Genomic DNA, 21976 nt, shown 5'->3' on the forward strand with positions numbered 1-21976 from the left:
TTTCAGGAATATTTCTGGAAAATAGTCTTAGCAAAAATATAGTCGTGCAATTAATAAAAATTGTTAAAAGTATGTATACTATTTATATATTGTTTGGGTAGGTAATAGAGAAATTCACACATTAGACAACTGCTATGAGTGATATGGGCTAGAAACACAGACAATAATTGGTGAGTCATATTTAAAATTTAAATAAAATCCAAATTAAATTATCCTAAATATCAACAAATTAATGTTTTATTTGTTTAGAAAAATGTTACAATTTTGCAGAGATAATTTAAGTATTAGTCAAGAAAGATCTTAGGAACACAACATTTTCACAACATATAAACGAATCTGCTTTGTCTTTGCACCATAAACAATTGGATTAAGGAAAGGAGGGACCAACAAGTAAATGCTAGAAACAAGGATGTGGATGTAAGGAGGAATATGAGAACCAATCCTGTGTGTAAAGAAGGAGAAGAAACCAAGGAGGTAGAATTGGAGGAAGACACATATGTGAGCAATGCAAGTATTGAAAGCTTTCCATCTCGCCTCCTTCTGGGGCAAACGAAAAACTGTAATAAATACCTGTATATAGGAAAAGGTGATGAATATGAGGTCAAATCCTGCAACTGTAAAGGCTACAAACAAGCCATAAATTTTGTTGATTCGAGTATCTCCTGCAGCCAATTTTACAATGGCCATGTGCTCACAGTAAGTATGGGAGATGACAGTTGTATGATAAAATTGAAACCTGCACTTAATCAGTACTAAACATGGGGCTACAAGAATGGCTGGCCTGAGTATAACCGCAACCCCAATTTGGATTAGTAGTTTTGGGGTGAAGATGGAAGTATGTCTCAGTGGATAGCAGATGGCCACATAACGATCCAGGGCCATGGCCAGCAGGATACCTGACTCTATACCTTGAAATGTGTGAATGAGCCACATTTGAAGTAAACAAGAAACAAAGTAAATTTCTGCCACATGAAACCAGAATATTCCAAGCATCTTAGGCACAATACTCGTTGCAAGTGCCATATCTGTGACTCCAAGCATTCCTAGGAAAATATACATGGGTTCATGGAGACTGCGCTCTGATTTGATGATGATCAAAAGCAATGAATTTCCAATCATAGCTACAAGATAAATAGCACAGAATGGAATTCCAATCCAGCTTTGCTCAGTTTCTAGGCCTGGAATTCCCATGAATGTCAAGATAGAAGGCATAAAAATAGTGTCATTTGAAATAGACATATTTTTCCTTTGTACTTTGCTGCAAAGACAGAAAATGTCTTTCAACAATCCAACTTTTCTCTTTCACTTCTTATTTCTTTTGACAGTCAAATATTTATTCTTTCCATCTTGAGTAAAATGTCATCATTACATTATATTTCACTTTCATAGAGAGGGGAAAACAGGCATTTTGAGACATATCATTTTTCCAAGATGGGTACACAGAAACTGTCACCATAAGAACATAAAACTCATAAAAAATCCATAGAACCAATAAAATTTTAAGATAAAAGCATGATATCTTTGTTTATCTAAGAAGAATAAAAATATTTGACTGGTTAGTTATTTAGAACTGAATTTTAAACTGAGCAAATATCTTCATATTCACATTCCAGTCACTGTTCATTATTCTGTTTTCAATTATCTCTATATTATAAATCATTTGGAATATGTATGTCTCAGGATTGTTATTCTTAGTATAAATCACAAATACTCAGATTCTATACATCCTTGATAATGATACTGATAAGAGAGAATAGTTATATACAAGTATTATCCATATATACAATAATTTTATTTGTCACATCCTCATCTAAACAAAATTTGATATCCTTTTGAAACAATATTAAGAGAGTTGTCAAGATATGCTCACGGACACCACAATTTATATTTCTAGGAAAACTACTTTTTATTTTCTAATATTAAAATTTTGAATTAACATAATTTATTCATTATTTATAATAGATAAATTTTGTAAGACATGGTATATATAAAGCAAATGGTAATAAAAGTAGGAACAGAATTATTGTTAGCAGAAAGTATAAACTCAAAAGAACTTTTTATTTATTAAAATTTTAAAAATCAAGCTTCTTTAATTTAAACAGGTCATAGATGTAGAATTTGATCATTATAGATTAATTAATCTTTATATATAAAGGAAGTACTTATAATATTGTAAACTCAAACAAAGTAATTAATAGAAAATTAAGGCTAAAAATGACACAAAGTTCTTAAAAGCAATCAAATATAGAGCAGAACCAAAGATGAAAGAATATCCTGAGATCGCAAAAATGTTTCAGAAGATAGTTGCAGAATCACTGAAAACAATTGAATCACTTCTCAAATTGCTGCTTCTGATTTTTCTGAAAAAAAAAAATGAAAATATATGCCCAATATGAAAGTTATTTGATAAAAATTATTTTAATATTATATCTCAAGCAAGAATTCTCAAAACACACATTAGGAAATGACTCTTGTTTTGTGGAAATAAAAATATTTATTACATTAATAAATGTTCAAGTTGTTAACTAACACATAATTACCTGCCAATACTTTAAGTTAACAAATATGCTAGCAATACAAATAGCAAATGTGATTTATGTTGCTAAATCTCAAATTAAAGCAACAAATAAGCAGAAACATTTTATGACAGAAAGGCTATATAAATAGATTTTATGTGTGTGCATGTTTGAGTGTGTGTGTGTATGAAAGAGAAACATAATTAGAATTGTAATGAAAGTCTTTCTGTTGTTGGGAGCAGTTTGTACCACGCCCCATGGTGCTCTGCAGTTGTTTTTCACTCTGTGCTAAGCATTCAGTACTGGTGAATTCAGTAATCATAGATAATGCTGTGTATCAAACTGAGGTTGTCTAAATAAAAGACTAGTGCCTGAACATAAGGCAGAAGAGTTAAAACATTTAAGAACTATTACAGTGTATAAATTAGTCAAACAAAAGGAAGGATAAGTGAAGATAATACTGCAGTTACAAATAAAAGATTGTAAGTGCAAGATGGCTAAGTAAGCACAGAGACTGAGTAGGATGGAATAATTATTGAGAAAGTTGATATTGAAATTCTTGGGTAAACTTGATAAAAAGAAAAATTACTTACAATTGTTATTTGAGATATACTTGGTCTTGCCAAATACCTAAAGAGCACACTCATGGAACCATCACTTGTCTTTGTCATCTCACTTTTCTCCTCTTGACATACAAGTCTCATTCCTGGTGTTTTATGCTTGCGGTGACTTTTCTTTTACTTCTTACTCTATTAAGTTGATATCTGGTGTTTAATCCACGTGACAACATGAATATATTGTTATGATTGCCTTTCATAATTTTCCTCTGTCTCTGTACTCTACTCACTTTTCTGTCCATCAAAAATCATGTTGTGCATTTATCTCCAACAAAAGCAAAAGCAAATTCTGTATTATTACAGAGCACAACAAATATTTATTTTGTCCAAATTGGAAAAGACAGCTATTAACCACCAATTGTAATGTTCCCTAATGATTGCTCAGAGGAGTTATAATATGGAGGGAGATTTCTTAATCACTTGATAAAACCAAGAGGGACAAAATAACCTTAATTACAACTTTTTGACTCCAAACAAGTCAAGTATCGCTGATCATTAGTACAACTTGCAGAAATCGTATACACACATCTTTTATTCACGAATCATAAAAAACAATATTTAGCGTCTATATATGTTCATTTATTCTCAAAAACAATGTTAAAGTTACAATATAAAAATAACAAATAATTTTTATAAATAGTGAATATATGTATATACAAATTATTTTTAAAATTTCTTCCATAAAAGTGAGCTTATATTTTCAATACTATTTTAATATTATTTAAAATTGTAAAATTGTTAAAACAAAACAATTTTAATAACAATATTTATGTATCAGATAAAATTTTTATAAAACATATGACAATAGATTTTGTACCTAGGTGTATAGGTAAACAATTTTGAAAACAAAAAGCATCATTTTCTAAATTTTTTGTTTTCAAACAATTTTACTATTATTACTCTATATAAATGAGAGTAGATATGATATAAAACTATGTTTAATATTCCATTTTTTAAAAATCAGTATTCTTTTCTATAATTTAAACCCAACTACAAACATGTTTGTAATCATGGTGCTTAAATAAAGATAGTATAATGAGGAAAAATAAATAATTTTAAAAAATGAACACTATGCCAGAAACAATTGTATTATTAACAACTTTGTAAGCTATGGTGTTTAAAGTAAATTAAAAATAATAATGTGAGAAAAATAAATATTTCTTCAAATGTTTCTAAAATTATGTAGAAAAATTTAAATTTTTTCACTTGCACATATAAAAAAAGGAATAGTTGCACTTGTTCATTTTGATGTGTGCCAACCTGTGTAATGTGAGATGGTATGTCATTGTTTTGATTTGTGTCTCCCTGATGAATAGGGCTATGGAGCATTTTTTCATATGATTTTTATCCATCTGTATTTCTTCTTTGAGGAAACGTCTGTTAATCTCTTCTTTCCATTTTTGGATGGGGCTAGATGGTTTTATCTTGTTAAGCTCTACCAGTGCCATGTATATCTTAGATATTAATCCCTTATCTTATAGATATTGGGTGAAAAGTTTCTCCTATTCCATGGGTTGTCTTTGTATTCTAGTCACTGTTTCTTTTTTTTGTACAAAAGTTTCTTAACATAATCTATAGATTTATCTTTGTTTCCACTTGCTTAGTAGGAAGTGTTTTATCCTTGAAGATGCCTTTGGCTTCTATATCATGGAGATTTCTGCCTATGTTTTCCTCTATGCACTTTATGGTTTCAGGTCTGATATCGAGGCCTTTAATTAATTGAGGCCTTATTTGACATTTGCATATGGCATTAAAAAAAAGTCAGACTTCACTTTTTTGCATGGTTTTGACCAGTTTTCCAGAAACACTTGTTGAAGAGGATTTTCTTGCTCCAATTCATATTTCTTGCCTGTTTATCAAAGATTAATTGAGCATATACTTGAACATCAGCCTTAGGATATTTAAGTCTATTCCATTATCTAAGCATCTGTCTTCATTCCAGTGCTATGCCATCTTAATAGTGACTGCTTTGTAGTTTGAAGTTGGGAAAAGTTATGCCTTATTTTAGTCAAGGATTGCTTTTGCTATTTATTGTTTATTGTTCCATATGAATTATAAAAAGAACAAGACAAACCAATAATGGTGTAGATGCAAGGAGAATGGAACTCTCATTCACTGCTGAGGGAATGTTGACTGATTCAACCTTTGTGGATAACAATATGGATATTACTTAAAAAAGAAAAATAAAAGAACTAGAAATTAAACTTTCATATGACCCAGAAATACAATTCCTAGAACTATATGCTAGTAACCCAAAATCACAATCCAGAGAAGTCTTTTTCACTCCTACATTCATTGCATCACTATTCACAAAAGATAGAATCTGAAAATAACCCAAGTGCCAGATAATAAATAGATGAATAGATAGAGACTTGTACACAATGGAATTCTATGCAGCTCTTGGGAAATGTTAAGTCATGAAATTTGCTTTAAATGGATGGTTATGGAAAGTATTATGCTGAAGAAAATGCATTAGAGAGTTTGATGGAGAGGGATAGAAATAGAATTATCACACTCAATTGTGGAATATAAAAAAAGATAGTGTAGTAATGATATCCAGAGACAATAAATACAAGGGCCAGAAGGACCAGGCCATGTTAGGAAGCTTGCAACAAATAGCAGGAAGTGCAGTTAGGGCATTAAAAGGGGCACTATTACAAGGACAGATGGAAATGATCACTCTGGACAAAACCTAGGGTTTGAAAGAGAACAAAGTTACATGAAAGATACCCTTTTAGTAACATTTTCGCAAACCATAGTATCTATAAAGAATATTAAGTAAGATAGAAGGATAGAGAAAGGGAGAGAGAGAGAAAGGTGGAAAAGTCTGCCACAGAGGCAGGCAGAGAAGAGGATCTGGGGAAACTGGGGACAGCTCTGATGAAGGAATAGGTGTTGCATATTGTATTACTGAAAGTCAATTATGAACAACTTTGTAACTGTATCTCATAGTGATTCAAATAAAACTTTATTTATTAAAAATTAAAGATACAATGGGCATGAACACATTTTAAAGCTTCTACATCATAGACAAAAATAGGAATCAGAAAATAAAAATGAAATTCACACTAAGGTAAATGCACTCTTAAAATAGTTGTAATATTAAGTCAAGCTTTGCCAATTATTGGTTAAAATAAAGGATATCTGGAACTGTAGCACACTACTGATAGCAGTACAAAGGTTCATGGACTCTTAAAAAAGCAGTTTTAATATTAGTCTTCCAAAAATAACTTACTCTTGCTATTTATCTAAAGAATATAAAATTTATATAATATATCACCCCAAATAACACAATACTGGGGTTCAAAATATTACATTCTGGATGCATACATGTCTTTGAAAATTGGTTCTCTTTGGATTTTTATCTCTATAGCAAAAATACTGTATATTTGCCGCTTTCTTTAAAGTCTGTCTGTTTCTATCTTCATCAAACTCTATTGCTCCAGAGAGTCTTCTGCTCCATAGTCTTCTGTACTTTAACTTATTTCTCTGTTCATTTAAGTTGTATTTGTTTTTTTTTTTAGAATTTTCTGATTCAAATAATAAATGTAAGGTTGACATCAAGTTCTCTTGAGTGTCACTGAGAGCATTTTATGTTGTAATTAAGTGAAATAAATTTCTACATAACAGTTGCCTCTTTTCTTTTGATAAACATTGAAGACATAAGTATACTAATCAAGAAATAAGATTCTGATGCTATTAATGTATGTGCTTCCAATTTCAAATAAAGCTTAATGTTGACTACACTAGAGGTAAAACATGAATAACATGAACTATAGCTTGAATTCTACATAATAATCAGAAATTTCCGAGGCTGACAATACACTAGGTAGGGTCTTTGTTTTGCAAGCCACAGACCTGGGTCCTATCTCTAATACCCCATCTGACTGGCTCCAATTCCCAGTAACCCATATACTCCTACAAGTGCATCAGGAGTTGCCCCTGAGTATAATCCAGGTGTGCTCCCAGCACCAAAAAGGAAAAATATCTTTATATTCATATTTTATATATTTTTATAACAATCAAATAACAAAAAATTTAAAAACTGTCTTAGATATTGCTACTATTTACAACTATTCTTAGCTTTATGTTCTTTCATTTTTAATGTATACATACATATGTGATACAGATGCAAATATAAGTTTATATGTATAGAAGTTTGGCTTTGTAATTTCCTTTGCTCCAAGGCACATGCACAGATTGATGTGGCATTAGTTGGAGTTATTAGGACTTTGTTATTTGTTGTCTATATTGTTTTTTTTATTTACAGAATTTTATATAAGAACTTCATATTGAAAGATAAGTGACTCAAATTGAGAGAGGAAAGGAGAAAAGGAATTGAAACACCACAACAAAACAAAAAGAAAATTCCTTTTTTTCTTTGCTCTCTCAAATTGAGGTTGAGAGCCTCTAGAAGGACTCCACCCATTTTTGGCTTATTTGATTTTTACCCCATTTAATTGATTTTCTTTTTTTCAAACAAAACCACATAACTTGAACTATCTAGTTCTGCCTCTCAAATAGAGGGGAAACAAGGGAGGGTATCAGGACCAAACAGATGTGTGATCACTAAGTAGTAAGCTAGACACAAAGGGGACCACTTATTCTAGCAGACCAGGGGGTGAGAGTGGGGGATATGGGATGCAAGGTGGGAACGGGGGTGGAGGGAGGACAAATTTGGTGATGGAAATTCCCCTGATTCAATGTTAACATGTACCTAAAATATTATTGTGAAAGATATGTAAGCCAATATGTTCAAAATAAAAATTATATATATAAAAAAGAAAAAAGAAAGGTAAGTGACTGTCAACTTTTTATATGACAATTGTCTCTATGTACTATGAGAGAAAACAATTTTGCTTTGCTCTTCCAAATTGAGATCTACTTGTTACTGCAGCATGATGCAGAATAAATAAACTTAAATTCACATAATTAGCTCCAATGATAAGAGAAAAATTCATATTGCTTGCCTTTAAAGCTCATTTACTCTCTATCAACAGCTCTCCATTGTGAAAAGAATTTTGCCTTAAAAACATTACCCTGATACCAAAAGCAAAGAAAGACAACGAGAGAGAGAGAGAGAGAGAGAGAGAGAGAGAGAGAGAGAACATAGATGCAAAGATCCTCAACAAAATTCTATCAAATAGAATTCAATAACTCATCAATAAGGTTATACATCATAACCAAGTAGAATTCATATTAGGGATACAGCAACGATTTCATATATGCAAGTCAATCAATATATTATACCATAGCAATAAAAGGAAAAACAAAAATTATATTATCATATCACTAGATTCAGCAAAAGCATTTTACAAGGTCCAGCACCCATTCATGATTAAAACTCTAAAAGAGACTGGAATGAAAGAACTTTTTTTTCAATATTGTCATAGCCAACTCCTATAAATGCCTTTCAAGCATTATAATCAGTGGGCCAACTAAAAGCCTTTCTTCTAAGATCTGGCACAAGAAAAAATTGCTCCATCGAAAGACTCTATCCTAGGCTTCATCCTAGTATGTGTGTAAAAACTAAGATCACTAATTACAGAAGACTGACTACAAAAACCATGAGGAGCAGAACTTTTAGAAGCATAAACAAAGACTATATGCTAAAATTTATCCTATGACCTGCACGAATACCAAGACCACTAATTACAGAGGACTTTCTTTGTCAACCACAACTGAGCAGAACATTTCCTAGCACCATAAAAAGACCTTGAGGTTTGATAATGAGCATGTTTGGAGCCTGTAGTTGTTCCCATTACAGTATGCTTCAAGAATAGAGAAACCCTATATATCTTTAGGTCAAGGAAATTCCCTTTCTAATTTTCCAAATATATACTGTGCTATGCATAATAAATAAATTAAATTAAATAAATACAAAACAGTGCCACACCAGCCCACCTTTATTTTTTTTTTCTTGCTGCTGTTTTTTTTTGTTGTTGTTGTTGCTGTTGTGCTTTCTGTAGTTACTAAATTTGGTCTAGGTTTTTTTTGTTGTTGTTGTTCACTTTCTTCTTTTAAATTGATATTTATAGCTTCAAGATAAACTCCTCCTACATTCCTTTTTTTTCTAATAGAACCTCAGAAATTGTATCATCGTGTTCTGCTTCATAAATTGAGGGAGGGGGAGAAAGTGGATGGCACCAGGAGCAAACAGCTGAATGAACATTGAGTGGAAATAAAAAAATGATCAGACCTAAATAGCAAACTCAAAGTCAACAAGAACAGAATCAAGATACCCAGTCTACACAAAGGGGACCCATTACTAGCAGCCCAGGGGTAAGGGTGGGTATGAAATGCATGCTGAGAACAATGGTGGAGGGAAGACCACACTGGTGGTGGGAATGGCCCTAATTTACTGTCACTATGTACCATAAATATAACTGTGAAAGACTTTCAAATCACATTTGTCACAATAAAATTTATTTTTAAGAAATTTGCCCCATAACTCCTTCTAATCAATATATTACTGGAAGTACTTGTCATAGCAATTAGGCAAGAAAAAGAGATCCAAGAAGTTCAAATAGCAAAAGAATAATTCAAGCTCTCACTGTTTCAGATGCCTTGATACTGTATTTAGAAAATCTTAAAGACTTTACAAGATATCTTCTAGAAACAATAAACTTTTTTTTTGTTTTTTGGTTTTTGGGTCACACCCGGCAGTGTTCAAGGGTTACTCCTGGCTCTATGCTCAGAAATCTCCCCCTGGTAGGCACAGGGAACCATATGGAATGCCGGGATTCGAACCACCGTCCTTCGGTATGAAAGGCAAATGCCTTACCTCCATGCTATCTCTCCGGCTCCCAAAATAAACTTTTATAGTAAAGTGGCAGGCTACAAAATTCATAGGCAAATAACCATAGATACAAAACATAATGAATGAGAAGAAAAATATATTAAAAATAATCCCACTCACAATTGTCTTTTAGAAAATCATGTACATCAGAGTCAATATATCTAAAGAGCTGAATGAACTAACAGAAAATTACAAAACACTGCTTTTAGAAATAAAAGAGGACACAAGCAAGTGGAAATATATACACTGCTCATGGATTGGGAGAATTACATAATTGAAATGACACTATTTCCCAAGTTTTTACAGATTTATTACTATCCCTATGAAAATACCCATGACAGTTTTCAAAGAAGTAGATCACTCTTCTGAAATTCATATGGAATAATAAACATTTACAAAAAGCTAAAAAAAATACCTTGGGAAAAAGAAGATAAGAGACATCACTTAACCCAACTTTAAACTCCACTATAAAGCAGTAGTCATTAAAATAGCACAGTACTGGAATAAAGACAGACCTTCAGATCAATGGAATTGACTTGAATATTCTGAGATGGATCTATAGTTCTGTGATAAATTAATATTTTATAAAAGTGAATTAATAAAAAGTGCAGCAAGGAAAGCCTCTTCAATAAGAGGTCCTGTTAAAATTGCTCAATTACATGCAAAAAAAAGTAAACAGATCTCTCTTTAATGTCATGCACAAAGTTTCTTGCTGGTCTGCTGAGTCAGGCACCACTAAGAGGGGCTTCAGGGTTGTTCAATAGGAGGATGGGAAGAAAGATTCTGCAAAGAGTTGGTACTCAGAGACCCAAATACACTCAGTAGTTGGAACTGAGTCCAATGTATTAGGAGTTCTACTTTTCATATTTAAGCAAAAATGATCAATAAAAGTAAATTGGGTAGATCAAGTATGACATGTATTTTTGCTAAAGAATAAACATTACATGTCAGCACAATTTAAACTTTATATGTATATTGTAAATACTTTGCCATTAGTTTCATTTGCCATAAACAAAAATCAGAAATAGTTATTCTTTTCTCTTGGATATGATTCTTGCTAGTCAACTATTAATTGATAAAGTATAATCTCATTGTCTATTTAATTTTATACTAAAGAACTATTGTAAAAAGAAGGAAGATGTAATTAAAAGACCAAACACATTCATAGCCTACACAATACTAAATAACTGACTAAAACACATTACCATCTTGGAAAAATATTATTGTAGATTCTACCAGCTTGAGAAAAATTTTATTGTAGACTATTCCATCAGCTTAGAGTAAGTAAGCTGTGCACCACAGCAGTCCTGCTGGTATTTAGCCATAATGCTTGTAGGCTGGGAGCTAAAGCAAATGCTCAAATTAAAATTATTTTATATCAGACCTTAAACCATATGGTACAGAAAAGAAAACGTAGACAGAACACTTCATGACATTGAACCTAATCTATATTCAAGGATGAAACACCTCTATCCAAGGCAATGGAACAAAGGTAAACAAATGTGACTATATTAAACTGAGAAGACACTGAACCTCAAAGAAAATAACATTTTTGGGGGGGGGGCCACACCCGGCGGTGCTCAGGGGTTACTCCTGGCTATCTGCTCAGAAATAGCTCCTGGCAGGCACGGGGGACCATATGGGACTCCGGGATTTAAACCAACCACCTTTGGTCCTGGATGGCTGCTTGCAAGGCAAACGCCGCTGTGCTATCTCTCCGGGCCAGAAAATAACATTTAGAATATAAAACCTACCCATGATATAGAAGAACCTATTCACCCAATACTCATCTGACAAGGTTAATATCTAATATATACAAGAAACTGAAAGAGCTTAACAAGAAAAAACAATCTAACATCATCCAAAAATGAAGAGAAGAAATAGACATTTCCTCAAAGAAAAAATACAAATGGCCAAAAAGCACATGAAAGAAGAATGCTACACATCACTAATCATCAGGGAGATGCAAATCAACACAACTGTGAAATATTACCTAACACTGCAAAGACTGGCACACATCACACAGCCCAAAAACAACCAGTGCTGGCACAGATGCAGGAGAAAGGGACTCATTCCCTGCTTATGGGATGGTCAACTATTCTTGACCTTTTTGTAAAACAATATGGATTTTCCTCAAAAAACTAGAAATTGATCCAGCAGTACCACTCCTAGGGATATACATTAGGAATAAAAAAAAAACACCATACAGAAGAGCTCTGTTCATTCTTATGTTCATTGCAACACTATTTACAATGAACAGAATTTGGATGAAAAAAAAAAAGTATCCCAGAATGGATGACTGGCTAAGAAACAGTGCTACAGCTACATAATGGAATTCCAGGCAGCTGATAGGAAAAATTATGAAATTTGCTTATTCGTGGAGATTGTTATGCTGAGTGAAATGAGTCAGAGAGAGATATATAGACATAGAATAATTTCAATAAAGTAAGGTATGGTAATTAAATTCAGAGACAATAAAGACAAAGCCAGAAGGACCAGGAAGCTTGCCACAAAGGTGTTCAATGTAGTTAGGCTAGAGAAAGTTCCACTATAACAATGATAATTAAAACTGATCACTCTGGACAAAAACTTGATGCTGAGAGGGGATAAAGAGATTTTCATACTTTTATTATATACCCCTTCAATTATAATAGTGCAAACTATAGTGTCAAAAAGAAAAGAGAGACAAGAAGAGAAAGGGAGAAAGGGAGAGAGAAGTAAAATATCTGATTCAGAGTTAGGTAAGGAGGAAAGGTGTGAGGGAAACTGGGGACATTGATGGTGAGAAATGTGCACTGGTGATGGGGTGGTGTACATTGTATGAGTGAAACAATTGTGTAACCATGGTGTTTAAATAAAATAATTTTAAAAATTAGTTGGTTTGGGGGTTCACTCCTGGAGAGGCTAGAGGCCATATGTGGTGCTAGGAATCAACCCAGGTCAGCCTAATGCAAGACAAATAAACATCTTCTATTCTGAATTATTGCGCCAGTCTATCATTGTTCTTAAAAAATCTAAGTTTCAGGTTGCTATTTTAGCATTTCATGCACACTTTCAGTAAAAATTTAATAACAACTTTGTCAGTATTTTTTAATTTTTATTTTTAAAATTTTACACATATATAAAGTCTACTATATGAAGTTCTATCGATACATCTTTATATGAACTTCTAATTTTAAATAATGCATCCAGCTTTGATGGTTAGTAACATTATATAATTTTGTTTACTGTATATACTATGAAGTAAAAACAGTGAGTGTTGTTATTCTTAACAGTTTAGAGATAAAAATGACATGCTGAATGTGCAAACCTTTGCTATAGCATTTTTAGCAAACTGATACCGTAGTTCTCAGGTCCCTAACACAATGCAGAACATTTTCTTCTTTTCAGAGATTTCTTCATGCATCCCTATTTTCTACCCACTTCACCCATCAGAAATAGTTATGATTTATAGGATTAATTTATAGTTTTAAGAATTCACATAAATAGAATAATGCAATACAAATCCCTTTATGATAATTTTCTCTTTTTTTAATTAGATTTTTTTTGGTTTTTTTTTTTGGTCATACCGGCAGCCCCTCAGGGGTTACTCCTTGCTCTATGCTCAGAAATCACTCCTGGCAGGCTCGGGGGACCATATGGGATGCTGGGATTCAAACCATCATATTTCTGTATGCAAGACAAACACCTTACCTCCATTTTATCTCTCTGGCCCCCCATTATAATAATTTTCACTTAGAAGTATTAACCACTAAATTATATGAACATACAAAACTTTCCAGTTTCCACTTAACCCATGAAAATGAACTGGCAAATAAATTTATTATTTAAGAACTCAATTCATAAATGATGTTCTTAACAGGAAAAAGAAAACAGTCTTCCTGTTTTCTTTTGTTTAAAAATGTGGGTTCCACACCTTGCGGTGTTCAGGATCCTCATGGCTTTGGGTTTCAGGAACACTCCTAGATGGTTAAAGGACCATATGAGACACTGGAAATCAAACTGAGCCTGTCTTTTGAAAGATAACAACTATCTTGCACTATCTCTCCAGGACTCTACCTATAATATATGCTTTTACAGTTAATTTTGGAGAAGAATATTCTATTCTAAGGTGAAAAGATTAGGCTATTTTTGTGCACTTTTTTCCTAAAATATATAACAGTCCCAAGCAATAAATGGCAATAGACTTTTTTCCATTTACCAAATACTCAGGCATTAATATTCAAGTTTTTATGTTGTTAAGGTTTCATCTCACTTCATTGGACATCATTTTCTTTCGACACATTATTCGAACAATGCTATTGCGAATTTCCTTGGTTTTTATGCTATAGACAATGGGATTGACCACAGGTGGGAAAAAGAGATAGACATTAGCCATCAAAATCTGTAGAAGCCGAGGTGAATTTCTCCCAAAGCGATGCACCAAGGAAAGACTGATAAGAGGCACATAGTATACAAGCACAGCAAAGATGTGTGATACACATGTGTTGAGTGTCTTCCATCGTCCTGCCCCAGAAGCTATTTTCATTACTGTGCGAAGAATCATCACATAAGAAACTACAATGAGTAATATGTCCAATCCAAATGTGAACATAATGACAAATAAACCCAGAATGCTGTTAGGTCGGGTATCTCCACAGGGCAACTTGATCAGATCTGAATGGAGGCAGTAAGAGTGTCTGAGGTTGTTGTGGCCACAAAAGGGCAGACGTTTTAGAAGAATGACCATTGGGAACATAAGTGTCACACTCCTCACAGCAATGGAGATGCACATACCAATGATGCGAGAAATTCTCAGGATGGTTGTGTAGCGTAGAGGGTTGTAGATGGCTACAAAGCGGTCTATAGACATAGCCAGAAGAACACCTGATTCCATGAGTGTAAAAGAGTGCATGGAAAACATCTGAAGTAGACAACCACCAAAACTGATTTCATTAATGTGAAAAAGAAAGATTCCTAGCACGGTGGGAATGGAAGATGTAGAAACACCAATTTCAACAAAGGCCAACATGGCCAGAAAAAAGTACATGGGCTGGTGCAAAGCAGAGTCATTACGAATAACATAAATTATAATGCCATTTCCCAGGAAGATTACAATGTACATCAGGCAGAAGGGGACAGATATCCAGGTATACTCTGTCTCCAGTCCTGGGATGCCAACAAGAGTGAAAACTGCAGGTGTGAACTCAAAGGAACCATTGAAAATGCTGTAGTGATATTTCATCCTATCAGACTATGAATAATATGGAAAGTAAAAAATATTAATCTTTTGTCATTTATTATACATCTAAGCACATGACTATCAAATTTCAGTTATTTTCTTACAAACCATATAAAAATTTTTATTTCTAAAACCTGTAAACTGTGGTGTTCAAAAGTAAAATCTGATTCTCTGCAAAGTATTTCTAAAGAGGTTACATAATAATATAGAAGTGATACTAAGTATAGAAATTGTCATGCTAAGTGCAAATTAAGTACAAAAGGTGTGTAACACTCTGTGGTTTATGTAAAAATGAATGAGTATCAAAAATTATGACAATAATTAAGAGAATTTATGTAAGTTGCTTTGCAGACTTATCATTTTAGACAGCTAACTATGCAAGTTTATGATCTTAAAGAACTACTAATCAATCTGCAAGCAAGTTTGTATATCAATACTATAAAAACATGCAAGCTTACATAAATAAATTATTTATCCTAACAAGTGTCATGGTATATTATGAACAAATGTACTAAATTAATTTATATTAGAAAATAGGAATGTTTTTCATATTGATAAATAAGCTTAATTTTTTTTCACTTACTAGTTTGCTCTTCTCTACTTGTCAGTAGACGTAGAAAGCTTCTCTGCTTTATCTAAGCTGAGAGCAATACCAAAGCTATCAAGATCTCTTAAACTCAATGTGAGGATGGGGGTTAAATATTCTTATTAGATTATTTATCTGGCTATATGAACACCAAACACATTTTTATATTTAGCAGAACTTTAGTTGCTAAAGTAAGGAGTAAAACATGCATATGGAAAATAACAGGTTGTGTGAAAGCTAGATGGATTAGAAATGATCTAATTATAGTGATCAAGAATCTTTGACACTTTGGTGATACTAGAGAGACAGTAACTTTGTATATCAAAATATACAAATGAAGAATATTATAGCAATTTGGAAAATTAGATGACAAAAGATGGAATTCAGGTTGAGACTCAGGTGATAGAATGAGTATGGATTGAATTTTATTCTACTAGACTAAAATATGCAACAGCATATCTCTATAAATGCCCCTAATATGTACCATTATTCAATTATTTAAGTTTTCTCATTATAAAAAAATGTCAAGCTACCAACATGATGTAGAGCTATGATATTCATAATTATCTTCTCCAAGCAAGTATAATAATCCAATACTAAAGAAGACATAATAACAGCTGATCCAGAATACCTGATACTTACACAAGTGAAACCAAGAGCAAGCACATCAATAAAGACATTATCCTTTCGGCTAGAAACAGTGGCCACCTCCCCTTATATATGCTTTACTAACTGATAGGGAAGGCAGGATGAGAAAGGATCCAATAAGAAGCAATTAATCTAATTATTCCAAGAAATTGCAGCTGGTTCCTCTAGGAAAGAGAAAAAATGGTCAATTCCATTGACAGGCATAACAAGATGTGTGTATGTGTGTAAAGATTCAAAAATACATAAATATTTTTGTACACCACCCCTTCACCAATGCAACCTTAACACACACACACACCCTACACCAGTGCAACCTTCACCTTATGTGATTTTTAAATCACATAAATGTGTCTATTATGGGGAGGGGCATACAGATACCACAGTGGTAGGGCATTTGCCTTGCATGCAGCTGCCCAGGATGAACCTGGGTTCGATCCTCATTGTCCCAGATGTTTCCCCGAGCCTGCCAGAGCGATTTCTGAACACAGAGTCAGGAGGAACCCCTGAGCACTACTGGGTGTGACCACCCCAAATTATTTATTATAATTTAAATATAGAACAGGGGCCAAAGCAATAGCACATGGTAGGGCATTTGCCTTGCATGCAGTCGACCGTGACCCACAGGATTCAATCTCTAGCACCCCAAATGGTCCCATATGGTCCCCCCTGCCTGCCAAGAGCAATTTCTGGCACAGAACCAGGACCCCTGCACGTAGCTGGGTGTGACCCTATAAAACAAAACAAAACAGAACAGGATGTCATCATGTTTATTATTTAAATACAGGATTGTATTTATTAATATTTGAGTTTTTATTTCTATTATTTAACTTTATGTATAAAATGCATGTCATTTCACTATTTACACAACTATTACTATATAATAGTTATGTAGTAACATTATTTTTCATGACATATACTTTTCATTTTTAAGAAGCCATTCCACACAAAATATCAAAAATAAAAATGGAGTATAATGGAGTTATACTATAATAAAAGTAGCAAGAACAGAAAAACGACAGACACAAAGATAATTTTTAACCAAACTTGAATTTGTTCTGTGATATTTGGTAATTGGAAGCTTAATTTAATTAGCCTCAAATTCATAAATATTGTTTTAAGTGTAATTTTCTTCTCTGTTTAACTATCTTGTATTCTCATATGTTATATAGTACATTTTTACTAAGTGTGGGTATATTTTTACCATATCATGCCCTTTGATATGAAAATTATTTCATTATATCTTCATTTCTGAGATTGTTTCTGTACGTTTATATTTAGTGGAGCAAAGCACCGTACCCACTGTGTTATTTAGTTCCAAAAATAGTTTTTTTGTTCATTTGTTTCTGTTTGGGGGCCACGCCTGGCTATGTTCAGGGATTACTCCTGGCCTTGGCTTGCTCAGGTGAATCATATGAGATGCCTAGAATGGAATCCTAGTGCCACATGAAAGTCAAGTGTCCTATACTATGTACTATCCTACACATAATACTATGCACTACAACACCCAAAAAACTTTTTTTTATCTGGTTTGGTTTGGTGGGGTTTTTTTTGTTTTTTGTTTGTTTGTTGTTTTTTTGTTTTTGTTTTTGTTTTTTGGAGTTTGCCTCCAGTGCTTTGCTGGGCAGAATGCTAGAGACTCCAGAAGACCTCTAGATGTCACTAGCTGTCCCTGGTATTATAGGGCAGAAGCATCACTGCAACACTGGACACTAAAATTGAATCATCCAGCCAGATTGGCTATTCATCAAGTGTCAGTAGTAACCCACAAATCCCTGGACAATGCTTGGAGTTTCCACACCTTCAATTAAATAATAATATCATGATGTAAATAAAGAAATTGATGGGGCCGGAGAGGTGGCGCTAGAGGTAAGTTGTCTGCCTTGCAAGTGATAGCCAAGGAAGGGCCGCAGTTCGATCCTCTGGCATCCCATATGGTCCCCCCAAACAAGGGGCAATTTCTGAGCACTTAGCCAGGAGTAACCCCTGAGCATCAAACAGGTGTGGCCCGAAAAACCAAAAAAAAAAAATAGAAACCATAAATTTTGTAGGAAAAAAGCATAAAAGTAAATCTTCTGACAACAAATTCTTATGCATGATACTGAACACAACTAATACAATAGAGAAAATCAAATATGATCAATTTTAATTATGTAAAAATTTTTATTAATGAGAAAAATGAAAAGATATTTACAGAGCAAGTGATATATCTTAAGTACAAGTATTTAATAACAAAAAGGCAAATAATTCAATTAACCCAAAACCAAGATAACAAATTTTAAAAACATGACTAGTCATTTCCCCAAAGAAACTAACCACGTGACTAATAGCAAATGAAATATAAATTAAAATTAAAATAGCCATGCTTATGTGACAAATAGCAAAGTTGAAAAGATTATGGAAATGTTGAAAGATTAATGTCAGAAACGTCAAGTGATAAATTCTATGAAAAAAACCTGGCATTAATATAACCATATTTAATTCATATAATCATACAACCATATTTAACTACATAGAAATTGAAAGAAGATGATTTCATTGTAAAATATTCACAACATTCTTAATCACATAAAATTTCTATTAAAATATTAACATAGCTTTGCACATATGCATAATTAACATAATAACACATAATTATGCCTATGTCTGATCACAATTAAAGTATTGTCAAATAAAATAAAATTCAATCATCAATATTTGGCATACAGTGAAGATAACTATAATAAATATTTTATATTTAATTAAGGTACACAAATTTGTGATGTGATAGTTTTTTATTTTCTAATTATTATTGTAAATGTAACTGTCTTTCTCTCCAATTTTGTAGTAAAATTAATAACCACTGCATAGCAAACACTGAAAACTTACACAATATTACAAACTAGTCTTACTTCAACATTTTAATTGTAAATATTGGACAAATATACCCTGATAACCTGACATAAAAATATACTGTGAAATATTTACAAAATTAATAAAATTAATCATACCTTTATATCTGTATGTTTTTTTTCTATTTTATGTTAAGAATACATAAATTCTATGCCCTCAGAAAATTTCAAGTGCACAATACCATATGAAATATAGATTTGGAAGAGAAACATAGATTTTTTTAAATTTTATTTTAATTATGACAACAAAGATGCAAAGAAAGAGGACAGGGTAAAGTTACAGTGGAAGCCCAATCACCCATAAACAGAATTCTCGGTATTCCCATCGATGATATCCCAGCCTTGAACTTTCAGCCAAAGAACATTAAGAAAAACAAAACTGAACCCATGTACAATACAATTACTTTGTCCCTCAAATCCCCAGTTGTAGTACATACTATTACTTAGCAGCACACAATATAATCTAAAGACATTAGACTTATGTAACTCCTTAAACATTGAGGGCAAAGTACATTTCTCTAGTTCCATGCACATGCTTACTAGTTTAAGTTAACCTCAAAAGTTTTAGTGGGTTGTTTTTCTTAAGGATTGGAGTCAAGGGAACATAGTAAAAAACGGTATTAAAGTGGCATTTGTTTGCATAGGCCCACCAAAACATAAGGGACATGGAAAGACAAATTATGGTCTAAATACAAGGAGACCCTACCCCTGAAGTTTCCTGGCACAGGACTGACTCTAGGCTCCAGGCAAACTAGTTTGTCCAATTCAAGTCATCGTCTGTTGTGGCAATACACCTCCATTCCTCACATAGTCTCTGTTGTTGGTATCATGCTTCTATATTAAAGATCTTAGAGTCTGCATATCCCATATTGCAGTCAGGATGGTGCAGAGCATGCTCTCGTTTCACCTCACACTTAAGGGGCACTAGAGAGAACCATGTCCTGTAGAGCAGGTCATTGTTGTTGTCAAGTCTTCTCAGTGTAAACGGAAGTCTCTTTTTAGGAGGTCGATGTCATACCCTTGGTAGTGTCTTTCCTGGTAGAGGACTGCTTCCAGCTGTTGCTATAAAAGACCTTGGATGTTTCTTAGATAGCTTGCCTGGTTCCAGCGTGAATGGAGGATACCCATTCTTCTGAGGCCTGTGCCAGGTCATTATATCAATGATCAGGGTGTAAGGTACATTGTACTGAGATTTATTAGATAAGAACTTATCTGTATGTATGGTGTTTTCCCATTTTAATGTGTCTATGCAAACAAGGATCAATGCCATGAAGCGTTATTGGTGCATCTGGAGGCAATAGGAACAAGACCAGCAATTTCCATGACATAGTTCAATCATAGGCATCAAACTGAGGGACAGTTCCAACAACAATCCTTACTGAACAGCTTACAAAGAAAAGACAAGATGAAAAGTGGATAGAAACATCATGGTAGAAGAATATATATAGAGTTACATCAGTTAAAGAAAATACCCATAAAATATTCAAATGATATATGTGTTCAATATGTGTTCAATTTGTGTCCTTCTAAATAGTTCTGGAATTCGTTAGAACTACTGTATGTCTTAGGTCAGAGATTAGAACTATGTGTTACTGAAGTTAAAAAGGGTAAATCTGGGGTACTGATGGTTGGGAGGAGCAAATGTTCACGCGGGGGCTAGCGCCCCTGCGCGGTTTGCAAAATGTAGACTGGTATGAAATTTCCAGTGACAGCCTGAGTATAGCTGAGCAGCTATCTGCCACCCACCAGATCAAACTCCACCCCCTAAGCCCCACCCTAGGCCAGTGTCCGGGCCCGGCCTGGGAGTGGGGAAAACCCAGGGTGCCCCATCCGCTCCTTCCAGGAACCCACCTGGAGATCTAGAGGAATGGGGGAGAGGGGGGTCGGGTGACCCAGGTCCGGGCCCCCCTACCCTAGGCCGGACCAAGAGGCCGCTGGCACATGGGGAGGCCTGCCAGCTGCCAGTCCGTGCCGGCTAAAAATCCTGCTCCAGGAAGGGAGAGAGACCCTCCCAAGCCCGAAGGACAGGGATTTGAGCCCCACCCTAGGCCAGTGTCCGGGCCGGCCTGGGAGTGGGGAAAACCCAGGGTGCCCCGTCTGCTCCTTCCAGGAACCCACCTGGAGATCTGGAGGAATGGGGGAGAGGGGGGTCGGGTGACCCAGGTCCGGGCCCCCCTACCCTAGGCCGGAGAAACATAGATTTTTAAATGAAATAATCTCTGTATAAAGAGACTGATTCGATGACAATATTAGACAAAACAATTTATGGTTTATGAAACCTATTTCTTTTCTATTTCTCTTCTCTTTCTCCCTATCTCTATCTCTCCTTTTTATTTTTGTCTCTCTGTCTCTCTCTTTTGATTTTTGGGCATATCTGTTTATGCTAAAATTTTACTCCTATTAACTCCTGGGTCTGTGCTCAGAGATCACTCTTGAAAGGATTTGGGGGTTATATATCATGTGAAGGAGCCATATGGCAAACCTGGTCAGCCACCTTACCTGCTATAGTATCTTTATAAAACTTCTTAAGTCCAAACGATGACACTGAAAGGAAGCAAAAGTCTGCTGCCACAAAATATATATTGGACAAAAGATTACTTTTATATGAGGTAGAATATAATGTGTCTTCAAGAAAGTTATGATTTACCTTTCTTGAAGTTCTAGGAGTGTTTTACCACCAAGTCAGTTTGTTTTATTTCAA

General features: G+C 34.0%; 2 protein-coding genes across 2 annotated transcripts; both read right to left on the reverse strand.

The window, feature by feature from the left end:
- Positions 1-300: 300 nt before the first annotated feature.
- On the reverse strand, positions 301-1239 carry LOC126018261 (olfactory receptor 52A1). Its single transcript, XM_049780405.1, has one exon. It carries the CDS (start codon positions 1237-1239, stop codon positions 301-303), a length of 939 nt encoding a protein of 312 aa, XP_049636362.1.
- A 12939-nt stretch (positions 1240-14178) lies between these two features.
- Positions 14179-15156, reverse strand: LOC126018471 (olfactory receptor 51I2-like). The gene has a single exon (XM_049780606.1). The coding sequence runs from the start codon at positions 15154-15156 to the stop codon at positions 14179-14181; it is 978 nt and encodes a 325-aa protein (XP_049636563.1).
- Positions 15157-21976: the final 6820 nt, after the last annotated feature.

This window comes from Suncus etruscus, chromosome 9, assembly GCF_024139225.1.
Source record: "Suncus etruscus isolate mSunEtr1 chromosome 9, mSunEtr1.pri.cur, whole genome shotgun sequence".
Classification (NCBI taxonomy): Eukaryota; Metazoa; Chordata; class Mammalia; order Eulipotyphla; family Soricidae; genus Suncus; species Suncus etruscus.

Excerpts from the sequence above, each read along its gene's own strand:
- LOC126018261 (XM_049780405.1), bottom strand. The coding sequence starts at position 1,239 with ATGTCTATTTCAAATGACACTATTTTTATGCCTTCTATCTTGACATTC.
- LOC126018471 (XM_049780606.1), bottom strand. The coding sequence starts at position 15,156 with ATGAAATATCACTACAGCATTTTCAATGGTTCCTTTGAGTTCACACCT.